Consider the following 17,106-nt stretch of genomic DNA (forward strand, 5'->3'; position numbering starts at 1 on the left):
TTAGCCTCTTCCCCCAAATGCTGGCAGCCACCCTGATGGGATAGATGTGTGACAGAGGGCAGGAGACCATGGCCCCAACCAGCTGCAGCTTCACTCTTTCACTTCTGTATACTCTCTAGAAGCCGTGATGATAGCACTTTGCTAGGGCCCCTCACAGGGCAGATGGAGGGCTCCACGCTGAAGCTTTGTGGATGTTTGCTGTCTATCCACCTCTGCTCCTTGTGCCTATGCAGGGATTCAGGCCCAACCACTGCAGAGAGCCCAAGAGCATCAGGCAGAGGTTCCCAAACTGTCATGATTGGTGGCACCTTTAGTAGTTGATATGGTTTGGTTGTGTCCTCACCCAAATCTCATCTTGAATTCCCACATGTTGTGGGAGGGACCCGGTTGGTGGTAATTGAATCATGGGGGCAGATCTTTCCCGCACTGTTCTCATGATAGTGAATAAGTCTCCCAAGATCTGTTGGCTTTATAAAGGGGAGTTTCCCTGCACAAGCTCTCTGACTGCTGCCATCCATGTAAGACATGATATGCTCCTCCTTGCCTCCCACCATGATTGTGAGGCTTCCCCAGCCACGTGGAACTGGAAGTCCAATAAAACCTCCTTCTTTTGTAAATCACCCAGTCTCAGGTATGTCTTTATCAGCAGTGTGAAAATGGACTAATACAGTAGTGCAGTCATTTTTTCGTGGTCCCCAGTAAGGCCAAAAAATACCCAACAGTTCCATTTATCAATTAGTGGAGGCCAAACAATTTGATAAGTATTTGTGTCCCTATAACACAGTGGTCATTAAAAAAAGACATTTTAATTTCATTATTCAATAAGCATGATTACTTATGAATGGGATATGTGCACCTGTTGGGTGTCACATGACTTTTCAAATCTTGGAATCAGATTGGACACCACCATGCCCATTTCCAGTTCAACTCTGATTTTTGTGTGGTACATGCTTTTTATCACAGTGACTGCCAGAAATCCAACTTCATATGGAATCATGAAAAGGGATGTAGTGTGATCTGATTTCAAAACTATGATCAATCTAGAGCTAGTTTACAAGGTGTCTAACAGTGATCAAGTATCACTGTATTTCCCTAGAAAACCTGAAATATCAATGAATTTTCTGTGGCACTCTGGGGTCCCTTGGGGCACACTATGGGAACCATGGGATTAGGACCATAAGGATATGATTTTGGCTTCTTCCTGCCTCAGATCTAATCTTTACCTGGCATTTTTGCCTTAAAGATGAAAGAAGCATACATCTTGATGTATTTAAAGCACATATTCGGCCAGGTGCGGTGGCTCACACCTGTAGTCCCAGCACTTTGGGAGGCTGAGGCAGGTAGATCACAAGGTCGGAAGTTTGAGACCAGCCTGACCAACATGGTGAAACCCCATCTCTACTAAAAATACAAAAAATAGCTGGGTGTGGTGGCGGGTGCCTGTAATCCCAGCTACTCAGGAGGCTGAGGCAGGAGAATCACTTGAACCCAGGAGGCAGAGGTTGCAGTGAGCCGAGATTGCACCACTGCACTCCAGCCTGGGCTACAGAGCAAGACTCCGTCTCAAAAAAAAAAAAAAGCACATATTCATTTTGTGCTTATTCTTTTGAGAGAAACACAGATAAAAGTCTATCCTTTAATTCATACTCCCCATACTGTGATTTTCATTTTTACTGCAACAAATTTTGTTCAGTGTGATAATGAATGTCAAACACTTAATGCCTTGCTCTTTTCAGTAACATGACATATTGGAGAATAATGACTGAAGCTTATCTACACTGCCTACATCTGTTTTCTTCCACCTTGAAAGAAGTTGTTGAAAGCAATTAAGAAGTATTATGTGTAAAACTCCAGGGATGATGTGCTTCAAGGAAGCAACATTTATGAAGTTGTGTGCTTGACTAGTAGTTTACAAAGAGGAAAGATGAATCATTTATTATCTTGGGATTGAATCCTGGCAATTTTTAAACTATAAAGTTACAGGAAATGTTGGCTACTCTTAATGGGCCATTTGTTGTGTTAAAAATCAGTAATGATAAATATTTACTAGGTAAGTGGAAAGATCCATCTCTATAAATTGTTGTAACTTATCATTTTACAAATCTTAGTTACTCAGTTTTTCTGCTTAAAAATGAAATCATGTAGCACTGTATAAGTCATTCAGTTTTTTATTTTGGAGAATTACTCTGGATTGTCTAGGCTCTGTGCTCTCCACATATATTTTTGAAATAGTTTGTGAATTTCTACAAAAACTCCTGCTCAGAATTTTCACTGAGAGTATGCTTAATCTATGGGTTAATTTGTGAGAAATTGATAGCTTAACAATAGTGAATCTTCTGATCTACAAGTGTGGTATTCTCTCCATTTATTTAGGTCTTCTTTATTTTGATAGCGTTTTGTAGCTTTCAATGTACAGATCTTGCAAATATCTTGTTAAATATTTCCCTAATTATTTGATATTTATTTTTGATGCTGTTATAGTTATATTTTAAAAATTTTGATTCCAATTGTTGCTAATACATAGAAATGAAATTATTTATTGACCTCTTATCCTGTGACATTGATAAACGCAGTCATATATTCGTAGATTTCTAGAATTTTTCTATATAGACTATCATATATATCATCTGCAAATAAAGATGGTTTTACATTTTCCTTTCCAATCTCTATGCCTTTTGTTTCTTTCTCATGCCTCATTGTGTGGTCCATTACTGAACGGCAGCCAGTTCCAGCTTTCTGTTCAATTAAGGAGCAGGTAAAATGGCCAGGCCTTGACCTTTCAGGGGGCTTCCCGTCCTCATTGCCTTCTGCTGCCTCAGTTCTGGCTTAACAGAACAGTGTGGGGAGGAGGCATGGTCCTTACCTACTAGGGCGTTACTTGGCCTTCTTCAGGTTGGTTGCTTCGTCAGGTTTAAGAGCTCACCTGGGCTGCAGTTCAGGCTAGGTTATCTGTTGACCTGGCCCTGTCTCCCTTCTGTAGTGTCTGTGGGGTACCCTTCTAAGCTAGGGAGAAGAGACACACGTGAAGGCCAGAAAAAACAGCCTGCCACACAGCTTCCCTGGATCATACCTTCGCAGTGATATGACGACATCGTTAGGAGGCGCCGAGGTGGCTGAGTGGGTCTCCAGACACCTCCCTTTACCTCTCTGCTGTGCCACTGGTGTGTGACGTGCTTGCACCTATGCAGAGCTGCCACTGAGCAGCACCGTGGCCAGTCCTTTGGATTTTCTTCTTTCTAAATTGTATGCCATGGCTTGATCAAGCATTTCATATACAGTAGATCATGACATGCATAGAAAACACATTGAGGTAGATGGTGTTACCACATTTTATGGATGAGAGGCTAACACTTGGAGGAGTCAGGTAACACGTCCAAGGCCACACAGCTAGTGAGTACCCTGCTGAGGGTCACACTCTGGTCCATCTGAGGCCAGAGCCTGTGCCAGCCTTCTCCTCATGCTGATAGACGAGGAAACAGAAAGAAGGAGCAGTGGATGCCCCCACCCTCTGTCCCCTGAACCCCTTGGAGAGTAGGCAGTGGCAGAGCCAGCCTGGGCCCATCTATGGGGATTCTCCATCGGGATTGACTCCTCTGGAAGGAAGACAGTTGACCCACAGTTGAGATTACAGCAGATGGGCCAGCCAGGGTGTCTGTAGACCATCAGGCAGTGGCCACTCCATGTAGTTTAATGGAACAGGAATCTAACACTGAACCAAGCTGCTTTTAGACACACTTTTATTCCTCACTCTGAAATGGCATTTGGACAAGCCAAATATTTCTTCTTCTTTCAGTTGACATTTTGTCCATCTTTGAACAGTTAGTTGATGTTTCTTCTGTTTAGTTATTCCTGTTCTATTTTCCTGTTGCCACTGGTCCACCCAGGGATGGTAAGAATGGAAGTCAATGGTTGCTTTTTCATCTGAGATGCACCACGAAGGCTTGTCAGTCAGCATTGTCATATGGTCTGTGCTCCCACTGCTCCTTTTTTCTGTTTCCTCATCTGCAGAATTTGGAGAGTCCTGGACCTGATCTCAAATTTCACATGTTATTTATCTTCCTGCAGCACGCTGGGGAGAGGAAGAGACAGGGACATAGAAGGTTGGAGCTGGAACAGACTTCACATCTCATTCCAGAGGCATTTGGTCCATCTTACAGATGAGGAAATGGAGGCTGCTCAGTGGACTGAGGCTGGAACTGGGCCTTCCAGTGGCCAGGCCAGATCCTCCTTGATCTCCCTTGTTGCTCTCCTGGTGGGCAGACCCTGGAACCACTTTCTGTGGCTGTGTGGGAAGGGAACTGCCTCTCATTTTACCCAGCAAAATCCATCTTCAATCCATCTTCATTTTTGCCCCTGGTGTGGGCAAATTCTCCCATACCTAATTCAGGAAGCCAGAAAGAGGAAGTGAGTTAATGATCCTTAGTGGGAAGGCGCTGGTAATGGTCCTTCTTGTGAGAGTTTCTGAAACACCACGCTGTCTCTGTGTTCTGGCCTGGCTGGAGTTAAACCTCTTCTTGGCCTTTCCCCAGGAAGCTGGTCTGAGGAAGCCCAGATGCGTTTGTTTACAGCTGTCTGGTGACATTCACCAGGCTCTGTTTTCAGAAGGAACATTTCCATTCCCTTATTTACACCTCCCATTGGAGTGCTCGGGGAGACACACCAATTATTTGCAACTACCTGGAAACCTGGGAGGGTAGCAGATCTGTAGGAGGCCAGTGTTGAAGTGAGAAGCTGTAGATCTGGTGACACTGTGGGCTTGGGAGGGCTTGCCCAGATCTGTTACTTATACTCTCTATTAAGAAACTTCAGTGTCCATGGAGAAGTTATTGAAAGTCTGCGAGCCTCAGTTTCCCCATATATAATATGGGAAGGATACCTGATTTTCCTATTCCACATGAAGGTAGAAAAAATTAAATTAAGGCAGCTGATGAAAGGGTTTTGAAAGCAAAAATAATAATATGATACTGTCCTGAATTTGTTAAATTATTCTTCCTGGTAGTTGCAGATCTTTTTCTGTACCTTAGAAAAAAACCATGCTATGTAAAAGGAGATGATCCCATTCTTTAAATAAAGCAACTCAGAGGTCAGGGGCTAGGATAGAAAGCGGCCCTTTGTTCACAGAAGCGCTCTCACTTCCAAGAAAGCAAGCGTGGGAGAGGCAGGTGGTCCTCCCGATGTCCCTGTGCCCCATGGTGTCAAGTTGGGTTACTATGGCCCTTCGTGACCCAGTGCAGCAGGGATGTGGGAACCAGTGGGTGTGAAGCTGTGACGGGTCACAAGAGGGCTGGGACGTCTCACAGCTTTTACTTACAGCCTGGAGCCTGGGGAAGGGTTGCCACTCTAGTGATGAGAGAGGCGTGTGTGTGTGTGTGTGTGTATGCATGTGTATGTATGTGTGCATTTGCATGTATATATGTGTGAATGTATGTGTGTGTGTATGCGTGTGTATGTATGTGTGCATTTGCATGTATATATGTGTGAATGTATGTGTGTGTGTATGCGTGTGTATGTATGTGTGCATTTGCATGTATATATGTGTGACTGTATGTGTGTATGTGCACATTTGTGAGTATATGAATGTGTGTGGAAGTGTGTATAGGTGTTTATGTGACAGTTTGTGTGTAAGTGTGGGTGTGTGTGTGTGGGTGTGTTTATGCATGTACGTGTGTGGGTGTGTATGCATAGTGTGTATGTGTGAGTTTGTGTGTGTGTGTGCATTTGCATCTCTGTGTATATGTGCATGTGTGTTAGGGGCAGGCACACAGGCCTGTTGGTAAATGAGACACAAAATACCTACAAAATACAAAATATGAGACAGGAAATACAAGCCCCAGTTACTCATTTTTCAGCGCAACAGACATAAGATTACCATGTGAAATTGCTATGAAAGTTTCCGAAAGCTTCCTGTCAATTTGTAGTGAGCAGCTAGCAGAGGAGTGCGGGTCCCTGGAGCCTGCTTGTGCAACGCTGAGCTAGTCCAAGGGGGAAGAATGGGGTGCATGGCTCTTAGCTGCAGACCAGCCTGGAACCCCTCCAGCCTGCTTTAGCAGAGACTTGTTAAAAGGTAGCAGCAGGTGGCACAGATTAGGAGCCGGAGTAGTAGGCTAAGGCTGCACTTCCAGGGACACACTGCCTCTGCCACCACCCGTGCCACGAAAATGGGAGCCCAGGACCCTGAATCTCTAGCAGTCCGTTTCTGAATCAGTTACCTTGGGTATGTGCCTCTGGTTGATGGAAACTAACTTGTAGCCGTGCTGGTGAGAGCCTCACATCGGGACATGTGACAGCTTTGTTGAAAGTAGCTTTGGAAACGCCCACCACGTGGGGCCTCTCACTGTAATATAAACGGTCATGCATCACTGAGCAACAGGGATACGTTCTGAGAAATGCGTCGTTAGGCGATTTCATCTCCGTGGGAATGTTACAGAGTGCGCCTACGCAAACCTAGATGGCAGAGCCCACTCCACACCTAGGCCAGATGGCAGAGCCTGTTGTTTCTAGGATGCATGCCCGTACAGTAGGTTACCGTACTGAATACTGTAGGCAGTTGTAACAATGGTGAGTATTTGTGTATTCAAACATAGAAAAGGTATAGTAAAAACAATGGTGTTAAGGTCCGCGGCTGGCTGAAATGTTATGTGGTGCATGACTGTAGGTATAAAGCATTACGGTTGTTTGATTTTTCTCTTTTTCTCACCCACAGTCTTAAGGCACCTCTTATGCCTTTTGTCTGGGATGTCCCGGGCAGGGTTGGAACGCGTGGTTAAGGCATGGCGGAAACTGCTTTGGGGACAGACAATGGCCTCAGCTTGCCTTGGGGTGTCAGTGGGAAAGATAGGAGCTGCCCCTTTGCCTTCGTGTTTCTTCATAATAATCTCAGATGTACCCGTCTGGTGGGCCTCTCCTAGAAAAAGCCCCGGTGCTCTTTGCTCCTGCAGTGTTTCTCAGGAGGGTTGTTGCTTCTTTGTAATGGTGGGGACTCAGGGAAGGGACGTGATGCCACATCAAAAAGGGACCCTTGGCTGGGTGCGGTGGCTTACACCTGTAATCCTAGCACCTTGGGAGGCCGAGGCAGGTGGATCACCTGAGGTCAGGAGTTCGAGACCAGCCTGGCCAACGTGGTGAAACCCTGTCCCTAGTAAAAATACAAAAATACAAAGGTGGTGGGTGCCTGTAATCCCAGTTACTCAGTAGGCTGAGGCAGAAGAATCGCTTGAACCGGAGAGGTGGAGGTTGTGATGAGCCAAGATCGCACCATTGCACTCCAGCCTGGGCAACAGAGTGCGACTCCATCTAAAAATAAATTGAAAAAAACCCAAAAAACAAACTTGGGCCATCAGCTTCTTAGAAAGCCTGGTGTGAGGTTGAAGCATTTGCTGGTGCCTCTGCTCAACGTTTTTGTGGTGAATCTGAGCAAAGAGGTTATCATTAGTGGATTTTACTGCCTTACCTGGGTGGGCACTCCCTTGGGAGGTGGATGGACATTTGCAGCTGAGCCCAGGTGGGGGAATTGTGCTCACTCCGCCTTCAGAATTCCAAAGGCTGGGCATGCATCTTGGCTTCCTCTAACCCATGTCTTTCTCTAGGTGGCCACAGCAGAGTGTCATTAAGTATCTATTCTTTGCTTTTGTTCTCAGGGCAGGAAGATCCCAACAGTTTGCGCCATAAATATAACTTTATCGCGGACGTGGTGGAGAAGATCGCCCCTGCCGTGGTTCATATCGAATTGTTTCGCAAGTAAAGAGAGCCTTCCTTTTTACTATAACCTCCGAAGCTTTCACCGCCACTAGCAAAACATGAGAGCTATTTTTGAGATACATTAAAGTGTCAAAGTGTCACTGAATATCTTCCTACTTAAGATAAGGGTGTCTCCCTTAGAACATTTTCCCTATTCGACTATACAAATCTACATTCTTGACCCTTCTGAATGTTTAAAGAACCTCGGGCTCTGAAGAGATTCCCTAAGAATATTTTGTAAGTGGAATTTTTTGATGCATGCAAAAAATTGGCAGGATGTTTAGTGTTTAAATGCTAAGCCCGATATGTAAAGGAGCGATGGCTAGGTGTGTGTGGCTGTTGCACAACCCATTAATCAATGTGTTGAAGCGTTCATTTTAAGGTGCTACAGGCTTAAGTGTGTACTCCTTTGGATTTTAGGCTTCCGTTTTCTAAACGAGAGGTGCCGGTGGCTAGTGGGTCTGGGTTTATTGTGTCGGAAGATGGACTGATCGTGACAAATGCCCACGTGGTGACCAACAAGCACCGGGTCAAAGTTGAGCTGAAGAACGGTGCCACTTATGAAGCCAAAATCAAGGATGTGGATGAGAAAGCAGACATTGCACTCATCAAAATTGACCACCAGGTAAGGGTGTTCTCACCTGCAGAGGTGAGTTCTCAGATGCCCTGGAACACCCTTGGCAAAGGCACCAGAGCTCTCTGATTGCAGCTGATTCTCGGGGGGCACTGAAGCCAGTCTGAACCAGTCACAGGAGGGCCTTGAGGAGATGCTGAGTATGGCCTGGGGGTGTGGGAGAGGAAGGGGCTCAGGAAAACTTCTGTAAGGAGCCAGATAAAAGTTTTTAAAATAATATTTTAAATGTTTGTCAAAGAAAGCAATAGATTTGTAAAGAAATTAGTAGGTAAGTAGTGAAAATTGATTCTCCTTCCCATTCCCAATCCTGTGGCAACTCTTGTTACAGATTTTATTTATCCTCCACAGATACGTCATGCATTCACAATGAACATAGAATTTACTGGGTTTTAGACTGAGCCATCCTTAACTTGTCAACAGTTACTTTGAAAACAAACCAGCTCTCCCAAACTGGGGTTTTGTGGGGTTATGAGATGTGTTTCAAAAGAATGTTTCATACTTTAAACATCTTGGAAACCTTGAATTAAAACAGAGCTAATGGATTTCTTCTTTCCAGACCTTCTCAGAGCTTTTAGTATGCTAGTGTGCATGTGGCTTGCCTACAAAAGGGTGTTGACTGAACTATTTGCCCAAATTATAATCATTTGAGTATACAGCTTTTTGTGGGGGCAGGCAGAACTGAGACATACCAGAATCAGTTTGGGAAATGCTGTATTTGAAAATGCTTTCTATTTAAATATTCTCTTTGCAATCATTTTTGCTCTGTTGATTTGCTTAGCAAAGTCTTCATGTCTGGGACAATATCCATTTCTTACTGACTCATCAAAAACCCCCACTCGACACGTCAATGAGAGAGGTTTTGTTTGCTGTGTGGCATGTTCAGTGAAAGCGTGGTTTCCAGTTTCTTCACATCCTTATAATTTTCTAGACTTCAGATGGAGGGAACAATCAGAGGAGGCTGGAATCCTGCCTCTGGCCAAGGAAAAGACCAGAGGCTGAGCCAGGTGGGGTCTCTTGTCCAGCCCTCTGCTTGCCTCGCTTTACCTGGGTGTGGGCTGAGTAATTCCAGACAAGCGTGGAATTAATCCGGCTGTTTGTGCTGTTCAGCGGCACGCTGGTTACACCTCCTTCTGGAAACAGCTCTGCGTGTGCTGTTTGGGTGGTAGGATTCCGGGTCTCCTTCTCCGTCTTTTTATAACATCAAGTTGCTGCCCAGCTCAGGCTCCTTTACGGCCAGTCTTCAGAAAACCACCAGCTAACACATTTACAACCCTCCTTCCCCGATGTTCCTGTAGCTTCTCTATGGCTGGGTGGCCAGGCATGGCCGAAGAGGCTCTGGGTAGATATAGGCTCTGTGCCCGGTGTGTGTAACTGGCCTTGAGTGAGGCTGCAGTTGTGTGTTATTTCTATTAGGTCACTGTGGAATTTCTAGCGACAACTGATCTTTCAAAGTGTGTTTATTGGTCACAGGATTATTGGGCCAGCCTCTGCCTTCATTCTTTTTCACCTAATCTGCATAATAGCTGTGTTATCCCCATTTTAGAGAAGAAGAAACAGGGGCTCAGAGAAGTCTAGTAACCTGTGTGAGGCCACACAGCAAACACCTCATGACCCTGCCCTCCTAAGGCAACCAGGCTGCTGCTCCCAACGTGTCCAAGCCCATGGCTGTTGCTGGAGGGATAGAGGCCGGCCCCGTGGTTTGGTGGGACAGCTTGACCTTAAACAGCCCATGGGAAGGCGGGTGCATCTGGTTTAGGAACAGGCTGCTAGAAAGGTATCCAGGATGTGGTAGTCTCACCGGAAGGAGCCAGTCAGAATAGCACAGCCTGTGGCCACGCGTGGGGCCTGTTCAGCCTCATGGAGCTTTGGGAGGCAGCCAGCAGCAGGGTATGGGCTGTGTGCAGGCGAGGCGCTGGCCGGGATGCCGCCCCCACTGAGTAACTTTGTGTTTGGAATGCGTGGGCAAATACCGTGCAGCTGCTTCTGGCTGGGGGATATTCTTTTCCGATTTTGAGCCAAGGTGGAGACTGTCTCCTCGTGCCATCCCTGGCATGTCCTGGCAAGATGTGAACGATCTCAATAGACGAGCTTTGCAGAGTGTCTGACCTGACTCCTGCTGTCTTGGGAGTTTAGCTCTTCAGCCAGCAGCATGCTGTTTGACATGTGTTTCAAGCCCCCCAAGAAAGGGTGCTTGAAATTTAAAATTGAACTGATGTGGCTTTTCAAAATGGAATTGGAAATGAAAGGATATTAAATTGCAGACACCCACACAAAAGACTGGTTTCCACTGACTAAACTGCTTTTTTTTGCTGATAGTAGTTGAAAGTAGGGAGAGTAACAGCATCTCTTCCAGCTCTTTCTCTTTTGTTCCCTTGTTTTGATGATGGGTTATTTCGGGGGAGGCTCTGGCTGGCCTTGCTTTGTGTCATCTTAGGGATAACAAAGAGGATGAAAGAGATCAGGAAAACCGAGAAGGCAGAACAGAACCAGCAGAAACTGTGCTTGAGGAATGAAAATCACCTACACGGCTCCTTGTCATATGAGACTGTGGCCCAGCCTCCCCCAAAGCCACTTAAGAGTAACCCAGTGAAGCTGGTGAGACTGCCTGCCGCGTCCGTGGGCCCAGTGACTAACTCGGTGGCTTGTCATCTGGGCGCAGCTCCTCCCCTGGCATCCTGATTTCACTTGGAGGGGCCTCCGTTGTCCTTCATAAACATGTTTATTTCATTTTATTTTTATGTTTTGAGACAGAGTTTTACTGTTGCCCAGGCTGGAGTGCAGCGGCGCCATCTCCGCTCACTGCAACCTCCACCTCCAGGACTCAAGTGATTCTCCTGCCTCAGCCTCCTGAGTGGCTGGGACTACAGGCGTGCACCACCATGCCTGGCTAATTTTTGTATTTTTAGTAGAGACTGGGTTTTGCCATGTTGGCCAGGCTGGTCTCAAACTCCTGACCTCAGGTGATCCACCTGCCTCAGCCTCCCAAAGTGCTGGGATTACAGGTGTGAGCCATTGCGCGTGGCTGTAAATGTGTTATTCTTGAGACTTTCAGTGAAATAAGAATTGCCACGGACATCTGTGGTCATTGTCCACTTGCCACTCACCTACCCCCTTTTCTGGCAGCAACAGCTGGCATTTCACATGTCCGTCATCGGACAGCGTAGGTGGGACCATCGGTCATGGTGTCCTACCCTCTGTGGCCAAGGAGTGGACACAGGACCCAGTTAGGGCAAGCAGAGGCTCCCCTTGGAATCGCAAAGTGAAGCTGGATGCCACCCACAGAGACTAACATGGTGAAGCTGCTGTAGCCCCTGCTCTTGAGCCCCCAGCACTGCCTGAGTTCTTGCACTTTCTGAGTCCAGTTTAATATCTGCTTTTCCTCCCATTCTTGGAGGTCCTCTCACATCTCCAGTGGCTTGAAGTTGCCAGAGATGTTTCTGGGCTTGTGACCAAATGACTCCTTTTCTGCTTCTCACTGCTGAGCAGACACATGTGCGCTCACTTTGCCTGCTGAGTCTTGGGACCCGGAAGAGCTTTTGGGAGACACTCACGGACCAGCCCCCTCTTGCCTGCCCTGCTGTCTCCCTCCAAGGAGGAGGGGAGAAGGTGTCCACCTGCAGCCCTGGCCAGGCATCCCTTTCTGTGCTTCTGCCCAAATCTGAAATTCCCCTTTCCTTGGGACCCATGACTGGGGCCAGCCTGCCTGGGGAGGGAATCCCAGCTGCAGAAAGTCGGGACAGTGTGCGTGTAAACATGTTAATAGAAAGCAGCTTTGAGGGCAAACTAGTTCAGCTTCAGTTACAAACTCTTTCCAAATGCGTTTAACATGAGCCACTGGCTGTGTGCAGCATATGTCAAGCTTTCTTCCAATGGTGGCATTTTGTCCCTGCGGGGTTTTTTTTCCTGAGCAGTTTGGGGCAGGGGTGGGGACAGGGAGAGAGAAAAGTAAAAAGAGAGCAGTTTGGTTTCTTCAGGCTGGAGTACAAGGCAGAGGTAATGGGATGTATTGAAGAAGGTAGGAGGGAAAGTTACTTTAGCTACAGCTATTTGTCCAGCTGTGCTGATTAAGAAACTTGGAGAAAAGCATCTTTGGAATCATGTCCTTCCCATCTCATATACAGCCTTTGCAGATTTCCTGCTGTTCTGAGAGAGATCTGAACTCCTTACCAGGACCTTGAGGGCCCCACCTGATTGGGCACCCCTCACTCCCTCTGCCCCTCCTCCCCTTCCCCTCCTCCCCTCCTTTCTCCACCCCCACCTGCTCTGTTCAGACACCCCTTCCTTGGTTGCTTCCCGCAGGCCAGGGCTGTCCCCTGGGGCCTTGGCTTTTCCCCTCCCAGGAGCGTCCCTCTCCAGCTCCTCATGCAGCCAACCTTCCCGTCCTTCAGGCCTCTGATTAAATTCTGCCTTAGACATCTCTCCCCACCCCGCTGTGTGAGGTAGCGCCCCATGCCCCAGTCCCCTCAACCCCACTGCCTCACTTTGGGGACACGTCACCCCAGGGACAACTGCATTCCACTCTTGGTTTTTCCCTCCTCGTCTATTTATCACAATTTAGAGTCACCTCAGTCATTTGTCAAATGAAGTTCATCTCTGCAGCTGGACTGCGGGGTTGGGGGCACATCCGGCTGTCGGTCCTCAGGTAGGAGGTGCTTGGCAACCTTGTTCCGAGTAGGATGTTCACAGCTGTCTGCCCTGGAGGAAGCAAGGGCACCCGCCACATGGATGGAATTGAGGGGAAGGCACCCGGGGCTCCCGCATCGAGCTTCCCTCCTGTATTCAATGAGGAAATGACCCTGCAGCAGGCTGGCTGCAGATGCCCCTGTCTCCCCGCTTTGCCTGCCTGGAGTTTGATGGACACGTGGTCCTGTCAGGGCTACAGCAGGTCTATGGTCTTTGGTAATGGAAAGCGCTGGTGAAACAGTGAGCTTTCCCGTGGGTGCTTTTCCCTGACGCCAACAATCAGGTAAATATTTGGAAAAGGCCTTGTTGAGGCTTGTGAGGTGGTTTTCCTCCCTCCCCTGTAGGCCTGCGCCACCCCCCCAACCCCACGGCCACCTTTGGGCCAGGTGGCACCCACAGACCTGTTTGAAGTGGCCACAGAGGGAGCCCTCTGGGCACTGGGGCCGCTGTGTTTGCAGAGGGTCCTCTTACTGCTGAGCTGGCTGGTGCAGTGAGAAGGAAGGCCGACACCCCTGATCCTCATCAAGTTCAGAGGGGGGTCACTGTGGGTGAGGGGCCTGGGGCCTTTTACATGTCCTGGGAGCTGCTGAGCAGGCCACTCTTCTCCAGGCCACCAGAACTTGGCCCTGCGCATGGCGAATCTTCCCTGAGTCAGCTGAGTGAGGGGGTTCAGGCAGCCCCCCAGGACGTGGCAGTGGCCGGGGAGTGGACTGGGGTGGTGCTTGCCGTGACTCACGCCGGTTCTCCTCAGGCAACCGGATGGTCAGATGCGCTGACTCAGTGGCCTGAGCTCGTCCAAAAGCGAATCAGAGAACACAGGGCCTGGGCTCACCCGCTGCCCTCTTCTGGAGTCATCTGTCACTCATCCTCATGAAGGAAGCGCCTGGGAGCCTGGAATGCACATCGCACTGCCCCAGCTCCCCTCTTGTTTCTGTGTTTTTCCATTTTGGATTCTTTCCCCCAACGCCTTCTGTACTGGGCATTTTGTGGTCTCTTCTTTTTCTCCGAGAACTCTGAGGGCTACCATTGCATTTGCTAATGATGCCACAGACGGTGTTGACGTTATGAGGCTTCTATTACTGTATTGATTTTTACCATTTTTAGGGGGACGGGAATCAATATTTCATGAGGGAATGTGAAGCCAGACAGTGAAGTAGAAGCTGGCTTTTATTTTGTGCCAGGCTTTGTCCAGAGGCGGATGGGGACATGGCTCCTAAGCTCTTGATTGCAGCTCCTTCTGGCTTGGGAAACGTTTCAGTTCCCCAAACTCTCAGAACTGGATCCCCTGTGTGTTCTCTGGCCCGGATTCAAGAACTTAGTTGATTGTCAAGGAAATTCTTTGGCTATATTTTTCTCTTAATATGGTAATGCCTTTTTTCACTCTGGCACTCTCTTTTCAGGGAATTGGATTAAGACTATTATTTATGGTTCTGACAAAGCAGTTCCCAAGTTGTTGGGACTGGATTTGTTTAGGAATGTCTCCTGTCCTCTTCATTGAGGGGGGAATACAAATTGCTTCCATTTGACAGTTTATCAAGTGTGTGACAGAGTATCAGAGTGCAGGGTTGGCCAACTACAGCCAGTAGTCCAAAGCTGGACATCTGTTTTTGTAAATAAAGTTTTATTGGGACATGGTCATGCTCACTTATTTAGGTAGAGTGTATGGCTGCATTCAGTCTGCACCAGCAGAGTTAAATAGTTGTGATGAAGACCACATGGCCCGTGAAGCCAAAAATATTTGCTTCCTGGCCCTTTACAGGAAAAAAATTGCCAGCCCCAGTGGCAGGCAATTAAAACCTTGTCCTCGAGGAGCTGAAAGTGGCTGGAGGCAGGAATGCTTATAAGAACCAAGCGAGGTGAAGCACTAGGTGGCCACGGGGAGCAGGAAGAGAAGCTGATTTTGTTTGCCCTTTCTTTTGCCAGAGATTGTGGGTTTTTTTTTTTTTTTTGCAGAGATGAAGCTTTGATCTTGTCACAATAGCAGAGGGAGGCCTTATTTTTGTCTATTTCTCTGTGACATTGGTAGAAAGGACTTTGTCAGAATTCCAAGCTATTTGGCAATTATCCAATTTTGAGATCCTAATGGATCTTTCGAGGTCTAGTTTGTTCATTCTTTTAGTGATTCCTTGTTAATTCCCTGATTTTATAAATGTGTGTTGAACATCTGTCTTGGCCAAATACTTATTAGGTGCTGAGGATGCAGCAATAGTGGGCAAAGCCATGGGCCTTAAGATCTAGTGTGGGAAACAGGTGACGTAAAGTAAATATGGCAATAAGTACAGTGCACGAAGCAAACAAGTGAAGGGGTAGAAGGTATCGGGCTGCAAAGACAGCAGATAGTGTAGGCAGGGAATCTTATCTGAGGGGGTGACATCTAAGCTGAGATGGAAAGGACAGTGAGAGCCAGCCAAGGAAACAAGTTGGGTGACAAGAGTTGCAGGTGGAGTTGCTTAATTTCTCATTTCTGCTCAGCCTGCAGAACCTGGATCTTGGACTAATTGCAAACTGTCGTTACCTCATGAGTTTATTAGAACCCTCCAGAACAAGTTTCTGGTTAGCTAGTTTCTCTGGGTGTTGTCTCATTTCTTGTTGGTTCTGGTTCTTCGGGGACTCTGGAAAGCTCCAGTGTCTTAAGTAGTCAGTCTCCCAAGAGTCTGAAAGCACAAAGATTCACAATGATACGATCACCTCTCAATCATAGCAGCATTGATGCAGTTCCGTAGCTGGTTTCCTAAAGCCATCCAGATCTCTTTCTGTGGCAAGAGAGAAATAAGACCTTCTGGTGAACTGAGGACTAATTATCCTAGTAAACATGTGAATTAACAGTTCCTTTGGTTAAACAAAGCACCAGAATCTGATAATGGGAACATGTGACTCATGGTATTTCCTTCTTTGCTTTATCTACCAGGCAGCTCACAGAAACCACTGGCCTTCCCTGTGTTCCCATTTTATGTCATAAATATATATTTAATTAACTTATTATAAAAGGCCCTTTGTTCATTGACCATATCAAATTATTCTTATATAGAAGAGGTTATACATGTTTTAAACATTTTAAAATAAACCTGAAAAGAATGCTACATCCTGGGCAACTTCCCTGCATGTGGGGCTCAAAGAAGCTCTATGTGGTTATGGGTAATGAGGAGCCAGAGTGCCTTCAGTGCAGTTCAGCAGATGCTGAGAGGCTGCTGTGTGCTGGACGCTGAGCCCACCAAATAGAGTAGGACTGAGCCCCTGTCCACCATGACAGCCGGGAGATACAAGCTGTTCCCTTTGCCTCCCTGAGCCCTGAGCTTTATAGCCTATCGACAGCTGAAAAGCAGGCTGCATCCTTTACCCAGTCAGTTACCCAGACCTAAATGCCAGGCCTTGGCTAACCCCAGTTATTACCTAATTTTAATATCCTAATGGATGTTTTAAGACCTGGCTGGTTCATTCTTTCATTTATTTACTTATTCATTGATTTTGTAAATATTTCTGGAGCATCTGCCATGGCCACATGCTGTTGTAGCAGCATCAGCCGCTCTGAAGTTGGTGGACGAAAGGGGATGGATCAAAAGGGCTGATGTATGGAGGAGACGCAAGTTAGACTTGACCAAGACAATATTATTCCTCCTCTGGATGCCACGAATATATACAGTCATTAGCTGTCGGGCCCACATGTGGCACTGTTGACATTTTGTGGTTTAAACACTGAAGAGTAAGGGAATATTGGAAATGGCAAACATCTGATATAGTGTAAAGGAGACTAAATATTTTGATGGTGTTCATAAACACCGAAGAGGAAAGTCTTTTCATTTTTTTCATTTATGTGCTCTCTCTCTCTCTGTTTTTGCACACTGTCCTCTGTTCTCCTTCTCCTTCTCTTTTCCCTTTTTTCTCCCTTCATCTCCCCATTTATCTGATCTCTCCCACCTGAACCCCTTCTACCCTGCTGCCCTCCTGTCCATCCTACCTTCTCCACTCCCCTCCCTAGACAGTAGTAATCACATGTCAGTTGGAGAAACATGATGGCAACTTGGTCACACCGTTCTTCTCAGTCTGTATATGTT

General features: G+C 47.0%; 1 protein-coding gene across 1 annotated transcript in view; it reads left to right on the forward strand.

Annotated features, from left to right (window-relative positions):
* HTRA1 (HtrA serine peptidase 1) overlaps positions 1–17,106 on the forward strand; it is a 53,693-nt gene that overhangs the window by 19,906 nt on the left and 16,681 nt on the right. The window contains exons 2-3 of the mRNA XM_004050214.3: positions 7,638–7,737; positions 8,158–8,362. Of these exons, the coding sequence (XP_004050262.2) occupies positions 7,638–7,737; positions 8,158–8,362 (305 nt within the window). The remainder of the gene's footprint in view (positions 1–7,637; positions 7,738–8,157; positions 8,363–17,106) is intronic.

Source organism: Gorilla gorilla, chromosome 8, assembly GCF_029281585.2.
Source record: "Gorilla gorilla gorilla isolate KB3781 chromosome 8, NHGRI_mGorGor1-v2.1_pri, whole genome shotgun sequence".
Lineage (NCBI taxonomy): Eukaryota > Metazoa > Chordata > Mammalia > Primates > Hominidae > Gorilla > Gorilla gorilla.